This window comes from Colletotrichum jinshuiense, chromosome 5, assembly GCF_051148585.1.
Source record: "Colletotrichum jinshuiense chromosome 5, complete sequence".
In the NCBI taxonomy this organism is placed as follows: domain Eukaryota; kingdom Fungi; phylum Ascomycota; class Sordariomycetes; order Glomerellales; family Glomerellaceae; genus Colletotrichum; species Colletotrichum jinshuiense.
The window spans coordinates 4,543,434-4,554,355 of NC_139312.1; the positions used below are offsets into that span (position 1 = coordinate 4,543,434).

The 10,922-nt window shown below is 50.0% G+C and overlaps 4 protein-coding genes across 4 annotated transcripts; 1 reads left to right on the top strand and 3 right to left on the bottom strand.

Annotated features, from left to right (window-relative positions):
- Window positions 1–281: 281 nt before the first annotated feature.
- On the bottom strand, window positions 282–1,202 carry EsH8_V_001091 (uncharacterized protein; the record flags this gene model as incomplete). Its single annotated transcript, XM_083273607.1, has 1 exon — window positions 282–1,202. One exon carries the CDS (start codon window positions 1,200–1,202, stop codon window positions 282–284), a length of 921 nt encoding a protein of 306 aa, XP_083126322.1.
- A 1,271-nt stretch (window positions 1,203–2,473) lies between these two features.
- EsH8_V_001092 (2OG-Fe(II) oxygenase) lies at window positions 2,474–4,051 on the bottom strand (the record flags this gene model as incomplete). Its single annotated transcript, XM_083273608.1, has 4 exons — window positions 2,474–2,548; window positions 2,603–3,033; window positions 3,091–3,472; window positions 3,530–4,051. The coding sequence occupies 4 exons, from the start codon at window positions 4,049–4,051 to the stop codon at window positions 2,474–2,476; spliced, it is 1,410 nt and encodes a 469-aa protein (XP_083126323.1).
- Window positions 4,052–6,163: 2,112 nt separating this feature from the next.
- Window positions 6,164–7,398, bottom strand: EsH8_V_001093 (uncharacterized protein; the record flags this gene model as incomplete). The annotated part of the gene is made up of 4 exons (XM_083273609.1): window positions 6,164–6,346; window positions 6,421–6,752; window positions 6,829–7,023; window positions 7,095–7,398. The coding sequence occupies 4 exons, from the start codon at window positions 7,396–7,398 to the stop codon at window positions 6,164–6,166; spliced, it is 1,014 nt and encodes a 337-aa protein (XP_083126324.1).
- Window positions 7,399–9,227: 1,829 nt separating this feature from the next.
- Window positions 9,228–10,844, top strand: EsH8_V_001094 (G protein-coupled glucose receptor regulating Gpa2-domain-containing protein; the record flags this gene model as incomplete). Its single annotated transcript, XM_083273610.1, has 2 exons — window positions 9,228–10,148; window positions 10,215–10,844. 2 exons carry the CDS (start codon window positions 9,228–9,230, stop codon window positions 10,842–10,844), a joined length of 1,551 nt encoding a protein of 516 aa, XP_083126325.1.
- Window positions 10,845–10,922: the final 78 nt, after the last annotated feature.

Here is a 10,922-nt window from a genome sequence, read left to right on the forward strand (position 1 = left end):
TCAATTATAACAAGGCTAGAGCCAATGAACGTAGGAGATAAAATTTTGGGCAATCATAAAGCTAACTGATAAAGTTCATGATATAAAGCGCTCATTGCGATGGAAGGCCAATTACTTGATTATTTATTTTCGTCGCCGATTTCCTCTTCTCTATATGCACCCAATACCGACCGCCCATCCAACGTTTTGTAGATTATTCCAGTTCATTCTAACCTAATCATCCGCTCTATATTTTGTTACAAGCGTCTCTCTACTCTGATCTTACTGAAAAAAATGTCGATTTAAACCTTTGCAAGAACCTGACGGCTGAGGTAGAAGCGAGCAAGCGCAGCCAACAGAACTCCAAATAGTACCGTCACGCCGCTGAAAATAGCAGGCTGCCAATAACTGCCGTAAGCCTGAAGCAATGAACCACATATAGGGGTCCCCGTGAGGCCTGCAATCGAAACTATTGCCATGGCCATGCCAAGGTAGGTGCCAATCTGGTTCGCCTGCGGCGTGACTTGAGCAACGCAGGGCGACATCAACGACACAATACCGCCAGAGAAGAACCCATAGAGCGCGGCGAAGACAAAAACTGCCGCGTCAGAGGTTGCAGCCGGCCAGCACAGGATCAGGATTCCGGCACAGGTCCCCTGGATGATCAAAGTGTTGAAGCGGCCCAACTTGTCTGCCATCAAACCAGGCAACACCCTGCCAAACACAGACGCCGCGTTGAGAACGGCCGGGAGATAAAACGTAAGGTTGGACGCCATGCCATGGGTCTGAGCATACTGCGGTAGGTAAAAGAAAGGAGTGAAAAGCCCCCACGTCATAAAAAACATGCTCAAGGTTACCAAGTTATATGCCGGCCGAGAAAAGGCAGATGGTAGCAATATGGGGCCTCTTCGGGGAGGCAGGCGCTCCTTGAGAGTGATCATGGCGATCATCATCATGACCAATGTGATAAACCCCACGATGCGGACGGACCAGCCAAAGCCCAAGACCTCGTCCTGCAGCATCCGGCCCAGTGCGATGGGGAACACCACCCCTCCGGTAGAGGAGCCTGTGACTGTGATACCCAAGGCGACAGCGCGTCGTCTTTGGAAATAATGACTAACACAAGTCATGATTGGGGCAAACAGCATCCCGGAGGCCATCCCTCCCAAGACGCCTTGTGCCAGCATGAACTGATAGTATTCGGTACATAGCGAGGTCATCATGATTGAAAAGACGGCTACCAGAGCTGGAATATGGACAATCTAGAAATCAGAAGGCGGTCTGGTTAGCCTCGCGTCTGAGCGATTCGAATATGACACACTTACTCTAGCACCATATCGATCGAATAACGGACCCCCGACTACGCCGCCTGCGTAAAGAAAGAACACCTGGATGGATCCAATCCAGGATATATCGAAGGATGATCGTTGAGAAAGAAAGTGCGAGGAGTAATAATCTTGGAAGACCCTGTCAAAACGATTAGTCTTTGGCGTTCGGGGTTGCTATCAGCGGCGCATCATTTGCCTCACTCACCCATATGCGTTCATATACCCGAACGTCGAGAAGGATATACAAAAGGCACCCAGTACTACCAACCAAGCCCGAGACCCACCTTCAGGAAAGTCAGCAACAACAGTCTTGGAATCTGTCGTGATACCTGGCTCCGAGGTCTCAGGCGAGGGGGTCCTTGGATGTTCAATGACGGTCATGGCGGTGGCGAGGGTTGCTCTTTCGGGAGGAAGAATAAATTAGAAAGACAGAAAGTTTGGTTGTTAAATTAAAGCAATTTTTACAATCCGTGTCTTCTGTCTGGTTTTATATATCCAAGTTCCTCTGGATGCGCCGCAGGCTGGGTGGGCATGCTACGATCTCGGCATTTTGATCTCGGCATATTGATCTCGGCACTTTCGAACAATCGCCCCACAATAAGCCGGGCCCAACGATGCAGCACTAAAACGTCATGATTTACCTTTGGGTCCTTTTTTCGAGCCGAACTCGGATTCCGATGGTTGGGAAGGACGAAAAAGCTCTTCTCAATTTAGTTCCAAGTCAATAACTGTCCTAACGAATATGGTCAGACCGGATTGAGCTCAGGAGACGGCTCAATATGCTCACTTTCACAGCACACAGCCATTCAAGAATCCTCTTTACTCCATATCTACTGGAAGCCTTACCACCTGCAATGTCGTACACTATAGTATACTCCTAGTCCAATTCGAAGACATTCTAGAAAGGTCGACTGACATCCATCTCCTTAAACTTCCAAGGTTTCAGATCAGTATACCATACCTGCCGTCCACGTTGATGCAGTATCAAGGACGATAGAGTCCGTACTAGCTTACATAGGCCATTTTGATGTCAAATTTTACAACATATTTCTTTTGCAGTGATTTGAGACTATTTCTAGTTTTGTATTGCTTTTTCTTAGAAGAGGATATAAGCCAGTACAGACAACTTAGAGAGATAGCATCTATAGACCCTACTCGCATTCTACTTATTCGTTTGGCGGAATACTCACCAAAATAGCGCAGCTCGAGTACATGGCATCCGCGTGTGCTTGATTACCATACTGTTACATATGTTAGACACAATTCCTCGGGGAGGCGATCATAGTCCTACTTACTGCCGTGTATACCAATTGAACTTCGGACTCTCTTGGCTTGGTGAGCCAGTGGATTTGCTCGCGACTGTAAGAGCCCCATCGACGGTAGGTCTCATGGTAGTCTTCAAGTCTCTCTACTTCGTCGTCGCTATCGACATGGATGCCGAACTTGTACCCGATAATCCATTCCGATGGCATCGTGGATGGCAGCTGCTCCTGGCGCCGTAGGGCCCAAGGATACGTAGGGAGGTCGGGATCGTCATACCATTGTGAAAAAATAGCTCGGATTTCTTCGCTCATCGTAATAACTGGCGCGACTTTGGGGTTGAGGCTCAGGGCTTGAAAACTTTCCCAAAGTACCGCATCAACACCTTTCAATGTGGCTGGGAGGGGTGTCTCTGTGGTATGGTTGTAGGCGTAGACATGCGAGCACCAGAAACCTAGCGTGCCACCTGCGTCTTGGGTTAATATAGAGCGTGCTTGTGGCTGGGTAGGTAATGGTATCTTACCTTTGCCATCAAAGGGATTTTGGGATAGTATTCCTTTGAGTGTCCTGAACAGTGGGAGATGGGCTGCATTCAGCGTCGGAGATTCACCAGTCAGGCGCCCAGCGCCGCGGACAGCAAATAGGTTATAGGTCAAGGTAAGTCGATGACCGCTGGTGACCTCAAGGACCTCGTGCTCGCAGTCGCTATAGAAAGCGGCCCAGCGGATTCTGGCGTGGTCTGATTTCGCACCCCAATCAAATATCATCTTCTGGCCCTTGTGCCGGACTTGAAGTTGGCCGCCCTCGTGCTCCACGGGGAGGCAAACCACAAGAGACCCAAACTGCAACGGGGACCGTGGCGTATCGACATGCGACTTGAACTTCCCAGAAGGAGCAGAATATACCTTGTATTTAGCATGTCAGAAATAGCATTTGAAGCAAAGGAAAGGGGTCAAACTCACGTTGAGCTTGTACAACTCGGCTTGCACGCTACGATGTGTGGCTGAATCGGATACACTCGGCAGCAACACTTGAGACACGGCGTCAATAATCCCCGCCGAGTAGGGGTCAAACGTGGTACAGAATGCGGTTGGGTCCATCTGGACAGCCTTGCGGTAGCTCTCGTCGTAGATGTCTTGACCACCACGGCCGAAGGTAGCCGGCAGAGAGTGTCGGACGAGCTTTTCTAGGTCTGCCGTCGCTTCTGGTGCTAGTGGTAGGTTGAGTTTGGCACAGGGCCCGATAACTCCATCTGCAGTTCCATCCAAGTCCCAGCGGATCGTGATAGGATTCGACTCCCTTCTCTCGCTGGGAAGTAATGGCACCGCAATTGGACCACCAGCTTGGGGCGACTTTCCGGACTCACGGATGGGAACATCACCTCCGCATGCGAAAAGACGGCTTTGATCTTCTAGGATGCGCCTGAGTCCATCGAGTAGCTCGTTGTTCTCAGATGCAGTGGCTGGCGATGTGTTGGATGACATGTTGGGCAGCGAAAGTCGGCCTGATTTGTGTTGGAGGCGAACCGACAAGAAGTCATAACTTCGATGATATTTAATACATACTGCTTAGCATGCGCTTGGCGGCTTTGCGTTATAGGTCTATGCTTTCATATTCACAGGTGGCTCAAGTTTTAGGCAGGTGGAACGTGGCACCAGGCAGCGACGCAAATGTAGGGATGGTTGAGGCCCTCTCGGCCTCGCGAAAATTAACCTTCCACGGCAATTGTTCCCGAACAGCTCATTGACCAACCCAATGTCGGGGTTTTTGCTGGTCTACTTGCTGTTGCCTGAAACATGCAGCTCGAACATGGCTATTGAACCAGGGAGTAGTGAACATTCACATGGGTTAAGTAGATTAAAGTAATCTATCGAGTGCCAACTCACATCAATTTGAATATGTCCAGTACTTCTTCAATACTTCTGCGTTTGAACTTTTATTATATTGAACGAGAATGTCTGGGCAATGATTCTGGCTGGGAAACCCCGCACCTTGGCAAAATTGCCACGATAGGATACTTGTCTCACTGATTGGGTCCAGCATGCCCTGTAAGGCAACCAACTGGACGGACACCAACATTGACTTTGGCTCACCCATGGAAAAATGTCGGTTGGTTCAACTCCAAGACAACTTCAGGCAAAATGACAAAGCCTTGAGAATTCACCAGCGAGTGTCGTCACATCAAAGGATCAGAAAACAATGATTTCTTTTCGATTGTGGAAACAATGGACGTTTTCAAGGAGCATGCTTCCTTGGGTCACTAGGTGCCCGGATAGAGCGATATGCCCGGTCTCGTCATATATAAGTCAGAGGCGGCCGCTTGACAAGGCGGTCAAGGTTATGAATATCATATTCATGACGTACAAATACCTACTATCCCTGAGCTTGCAGCAGTACATAAGATGATTGCAAAGGCAAGGCAAAGGTAAGTAAAAGCCGTGGACGGTAAGCCTACCTTCTCACCTCCGTGGTAATGCGGTCTTCCCGCCATGGGGTGCTGTTAGCACGGCGTGAAAATTAGTTAGGCATCTGCATGTTAAACAACATGGAATACGGGTATTTAAAAGAAGTCCCATCTCGTTTAGGTCGAGTTTGAAATATGTGGATTAACCAGCCAGAATACGGGCAGACAGTCAGCAGCGGAACCCGAAGATTGCACCTCCGGGCTACCAACAACAATACACTGTTCAGGCTGCATTTGAAATTCTTCACATTCCCAAAGATAAGTACGAAGACAGCAATTAGATTGGTACTTGACAATTACTTCCAGCACATAAATTATTCTCCTTTCATTACTGCTCCTTGGCCTGGTTATTCATGCAGCCGCTTCTGGCCGTTTAGTAAACACACAGTTCAGCTTGCCCGGCTTGATGATCAGCTGAAACTTTGTTTCCTCTTCAAACACCTTGCCATCTTCTCCAGGAGCAAACTGGAAGTCATAATTCCAGAGTGTGTAAGCCAGGGTGAGACGCAGAACGTTTAGCGCCAGACGTCGTCCCACGCAATCGAAACGTCCTGGAAGAGTATATTAGCTGCTGACACGAATAGAGACCTTGAGGAATTCTGAGGAAGCAGGGACGCAAATCTTGCAACCAACCGTAATTGAAGGGCACAAAAGCCCTGCGGTCCAGAATCAAATCCGGTCTTGTTGTCCACCGCTCAGGTATGAATTCGTCTGGCCGCCTCCAATATTTAGGACCTGCATCTGATCAGTATCTCATTCCAAATCACCTGATTCCCAATCGATTTTCGTCGATTATGCGGCACTCACTCCTAAGATAACAGTTCAGCGGCGTACATAGTGTCACGCCCCCCGGAATATGGATTCCTTTCACCACAATTCCCTCTGGAGGCGTGATCCGGGGCCCATTGGTCGCTGCCGGACTCTGAATACGAAGTGTCTCGTTGATAACTGCCTCCAATAATTCCAGCTTGTTAAGGTCTGCGATTGCAAACTCCCCGGGAAGGGTCTTTCCATGTGTAGGTGCGATTTCGTCGTATAGGCGGCGGCGGAGGGTGGCGTCGCGGGCGATATAGAAAAAGGCCTGGGCAAGGGCGCATGAAATTGTGTCCCTGATATTAAGCCATGCGTAAGCTCAGTTCTGGGGGCTGTGGTGCGAGGAAAGAGAGAGTGAGCGAACAGATACGTACGTGGCTCCGATGAGAATTGCTTGCGAGTCACTGTAAATGACGTTCACGTTGCGAAACGACTTCGGCTTCTCGGACTTGTGGTCATCAAGGAAGTACTTTAGTATGTCATGCGTCTCATCCGAGTCGACCTGCACGATCAAAAGTCAGCGCGAGCACAGGTAACAATTTCCTACACAATCTCTGGCAGCGATATCAAACTCACAGCCATTCTCTCATCAACAAGCCTCACCCCCAACTCCTCAAACTCCCTCATCATCCCGAACCTTGGTAGGTTCATGAAAAACGCCGGCGGCCACGGAGCCTGGCCGAATCGCGCCATCGTCTTGAATCCCGACTCGATTACGTCGAGCATGCGGTCCTCCCTGCCATCGTGGACGGTACCAAAGTCTCGGCTATAGCCCACGCGGCCCATGTTGTCGAAAGGGATGAGCTTGGCGTAGAGTGTGGAGTTTACCGGCGTACCTTGGAGTTCGTCAAGGCGGGAGAGAAAGGTTCGGAGAACGGCTCGGGTTTCCTCTTCGTATTTTTCGAGGGCTGGGATGGTGGTCAGTATCGCGTTCGTTCTGTCTTTTCCACGTGGGGATTAGTGACCAAAGTAGAGGGAACTTGCCTTTGCTTCCTAGGGACTGGTCCCAAACTTTCCGCCTGTCTCGGTGCTCTTCATTGTCCCAGAGAGAGTCCAAGTTAAGCTCCCCCTTGGCGATCGCCGCATCATAAAAGACAGTATTGTGCTTGGTGCATCTCGTCTGCGGGCCGTGGATCTGAGTGAAGGCGTCAATATCAACGATTGAAACGTCGTTCGGGCCTGCCTATGGTATCAGAGATTCTGTCTTGTTGAACTCACTACGCCTGTTCAGAATTTGAAGCCATACTTACCGACTCGCACGAAATCTCCATACTTTTCGTGCATCTCCAAATACCGTAGATGTAGCTTCCAATCCCTATTCAACCATGTCGTGTAAAGCTTTGTGACCCTTGCCGGGAACGGACCAGGGAAACGGCGGATCGGGTGGAGGACCAGACGATAGAACCCGATGCTGGTAAAGAGGGCTAGGCAGTATGACCCAGATATGGCTACGTAGGAGATAATGCCGTAATACAAGCCTTCTGACGATATCGTCCTCAACAGCAGCAGCGCCTGCGCCAGCGTGAGAAAGAGTACGATTTTAAAGGCTTCCATGTTCCGGCTGCCATGAATAAAGTAAAGCCAATGTGACAAGAGGCCAGCCGCTGCAGCAAGAGCGCAGGACAAGCTCAGTTCAATGCCAAAAGTAGCCATTTGTGTCGCCAAGGATGATCGCATTATTTTAATTGTAGCTGTATGCAAAAGATGGAAACATGAACAAGATTCTGGAAAGTTACATGACGGGCTCGAGGTCTTATAGAGCAAGAGGATCCCCTCATCTTCCAAAATGGTTGTCAGAAGCGAGGAAAGGGGGCCGCGGTAGAATAGGGAAATCTTTTCGGGCGATAAAACAAATTAAGCCGACGGACCGACGGCGTTTTTGAGATGAAGAGCGATATTTATTATTACAGAATGGTATTGGTCGTCTGCTGAAAAGTTCAAGTTCAGACGAAAGGGATGTTTAAGTCTAGGATGCAGTTTGCTTTCAATGTGTGGGGTTTCAGTCCGAGCGGCGCCCGCGGGAGCCGTGGTTTGGCATTGGCAGCACACCACCACTCCTAAGAAGACAAATACATTCAAAGCGGTAACTCAAAAATGCTATTTATGCTCTGTTCCTTCGTTCAACATACACACCCTATTGCCGTAATTAATACGACCTTGCTGCTACCTCGCCGTTGTAACAGTGTTCGGGGTAGATGGGTATGGGTCAAAGCGGCAACAGATAGTTGTAAGACGCGCTGAGGGGACTTCTGACACATCTCTATCTGGTGACAGAACTGGCAGTGGGACACCTTATGGATGAGCGGAGCATCTCAGCCAGGTTCTGTACATCCGAGGATGTAGGCGGCGTTGTTGGCAGTCTCCAGCATCCTGGGGCCCAAGGTTCCCAGGACGGGCTTCATTCTATATCTAGAAGACAGTATCTAGACAAAAGAGATTCATGTTCGTCGGCACGCCCGTGGGGCGCTTGAAGATTGGATAACAGGGTTCAAGATTCAAGACATTTTCTGGAACTCGCTGATAGCGTCGGAGGCGGCAAAGGGGATGTGTCGGAGCGGAAGTGTTTGGGGGTTTTAAAGGTTGGCCCATGCGCCCACAAAGCTCTCTCTTATCTCACTCTGGCTTGGACGTGAAGGGCTCAATCCTCATGAACCGTATCTCATGGTTAGAGCTGACCGTAGGTCTGATCCTTGTGGAGATAGTGAAGCATGGGCTCCCGATGGAAAAAGACTCTACAAGCGCCAGGTTCCAAGACGTGATGTATGTGAGTGTCCAGAAGCTTCTCTGAAACTTGAAGTCTAGCTGTCGAAAGGCATCGCTGTTGTTCTTTGACCGGGAGGAAGCTCAGACAACAAACCACTCTTTCTGGTCTACGGTCAACAAAGCTGAACGTGGGGATGCCTGCACTCACAAGACTTGCAGCAGAACCCTTTATTAAAAAGACAATCCCCGATCTCTTGATCGATTTATGCTGTGAGAATCAAACGCATTCCAGAAGTTTAAGTGCTTTCTAGAACAAAGATTATATGAAAAGCTTTTGTGACCTTTGTAATATGTAGCTGCTTTCTGCGAAATTCCATGTATATGCAGGACTCATACAGGCTCACTTTATTTTTCGTTGGTGACAAGAGACAAGCTTCACCTTCTTTATCAAAAGAGCAAAATCTAGATCAAAAATGTTCATGTAGCATCGATAAAGCTTCTGGTAGAGGATATCTACCAAAAGGTATATTTTTACTGTGGCCAACCACCTCAAATTTAAGGACCGAAATTTCTCGTTCCCTGAAGCCATGGGCATTTGTCCGTCTTCTTCAACACCTGAGTCCACTCACTTTTTCTTCCCTTGGTAAACCCTGCCTTCGACAGGTCCAATTTCCAGCAAGATGTCTGCACACTCCGATACTCCGTCCTCAGCAATCTCTGACGGTAGTGATGCCCTTCCCCAGGCCAATCCCCAAGATGACGTCGCCGCGCAAATGGAACATCTTGCCCTGGAACCGGACGAGCAGCATCAAGATGAGGTACTCTCCAGTCCACTGCTGACGGTCCCACTCATCGACAAATCGCCTCCATCGCAATTCGGCCTTTTCGGCGCCAGCCTCTCGGAAGGCACGCCTTCGTTGGCAGCATCCCGTCTCTTTCACAACGTCGCATGCCCATCCAGCGTCTTCATTTGCGGAAGCCAAGGGTCGGGAAAGAGCAACACACTCGCGTGTCTCCTTGAGAATTGCTTGATTTCCAGCCAGCTCGGCAAGTTGCCCCATCCCCTGACGGGCATCGTCTTCCATTACGACAGTTTCGTCTCCGACTCTGGCGGGCTTCCATGCGAGGCCGCGTTCCTCGCGTCCCACGAGAAAGTGTCAGTCAGAGTCCTCTGTGCCCCGACCAATGTCCGCACAATCGAGGTACCCTTATCCAAGATTCCCCGCAACAGGGCTCACGCGATCCTAATTGCTTCACAGAAAATCTACGGCGGCATCCCAAATGTGAAGATCAAGCCCCTGATGCTGACCGATGATGACCTCAACACTCGTCGCATGAATGACCTCATGGCCGTCGGGGAAGGCGGCTCCAAGCCTCTCTACCTCCACGTGGTCAACCGTATCTTGCGCGATATGCGCATGGACCAGCAGAGCACCGGCCTCGGCTTCAGTTACGACAAGTTTAGAAAGTGCCTGGACCTAGAGGGTCTTACTCCAGGCCAGTTGAATCCTCTGAATCAGCGTCTTGATACCTTGGAGAGTTTCATGCTGAAGAAGAAGACGGGCGGTTTTGCGGACAAGAAGATTGACTGGCAGCCCAAGGTAACATCTCCCTATTTTCCACAATAATATCTGGGGTTACGATTAAGCTAACAGTCCGAGCCGCAGTCTGGTCAGCTGACAGTTGTTGACCTCTCTTGCCCTTGCGTGATGGCGGAGCTGGCCTGCTCCCTCTTCAACATCTGTCTGTCCCTTTTTCTTGAGCAAGATTCCGCCATCGGCCGCGTCGTCGCGCTCGATGAAGCGCACAAGTACATGAAGGAGTCCGAGGAAAGCCAGACATTGACAAACTCCCTCCTCGAAACGATCCGCCTGCAGCGCCATCTAGGCGTCCGAGTGCTCATCTCGACGCAGGAACCGACAGTCTCGACGAAGCTTCTCGACCTCTGCTCCATGACGGTGGTGCACCGCTTCACCTCTCCCGACTGGCTGCGTACTCTTGGCAAGCACCTGGCGGGGATCTCGTCAATGTCGGTGAAGATGACGGACGAAGAGGACGAGGGTCAAGCAATAAGCCCAATCTCTATCGGCGGCAAGGACCCGATGATGGAAGTGTTCAAGTTGATTGTTTCGCTGCAGACGGGACAAGCTCTTGTCTTTGCGCCAAGTACGGTGCTTGGTCTGAATGAGAAGGGATTGGACAGGCCGGCTGTGCTTCAGCGACTGGCTCATCGGGCGCTGCGAGTCAAGGTTCGGTCTCGGCTGACTAGAGATGGAGGAAGAACTGTGATGGCATGAACAATTTCAGAGTTTCGGGGCATTTTTACACTCAAGTTTTCTAATTGGTTAATGACATGGTTCTGTGTTGCTCCTATC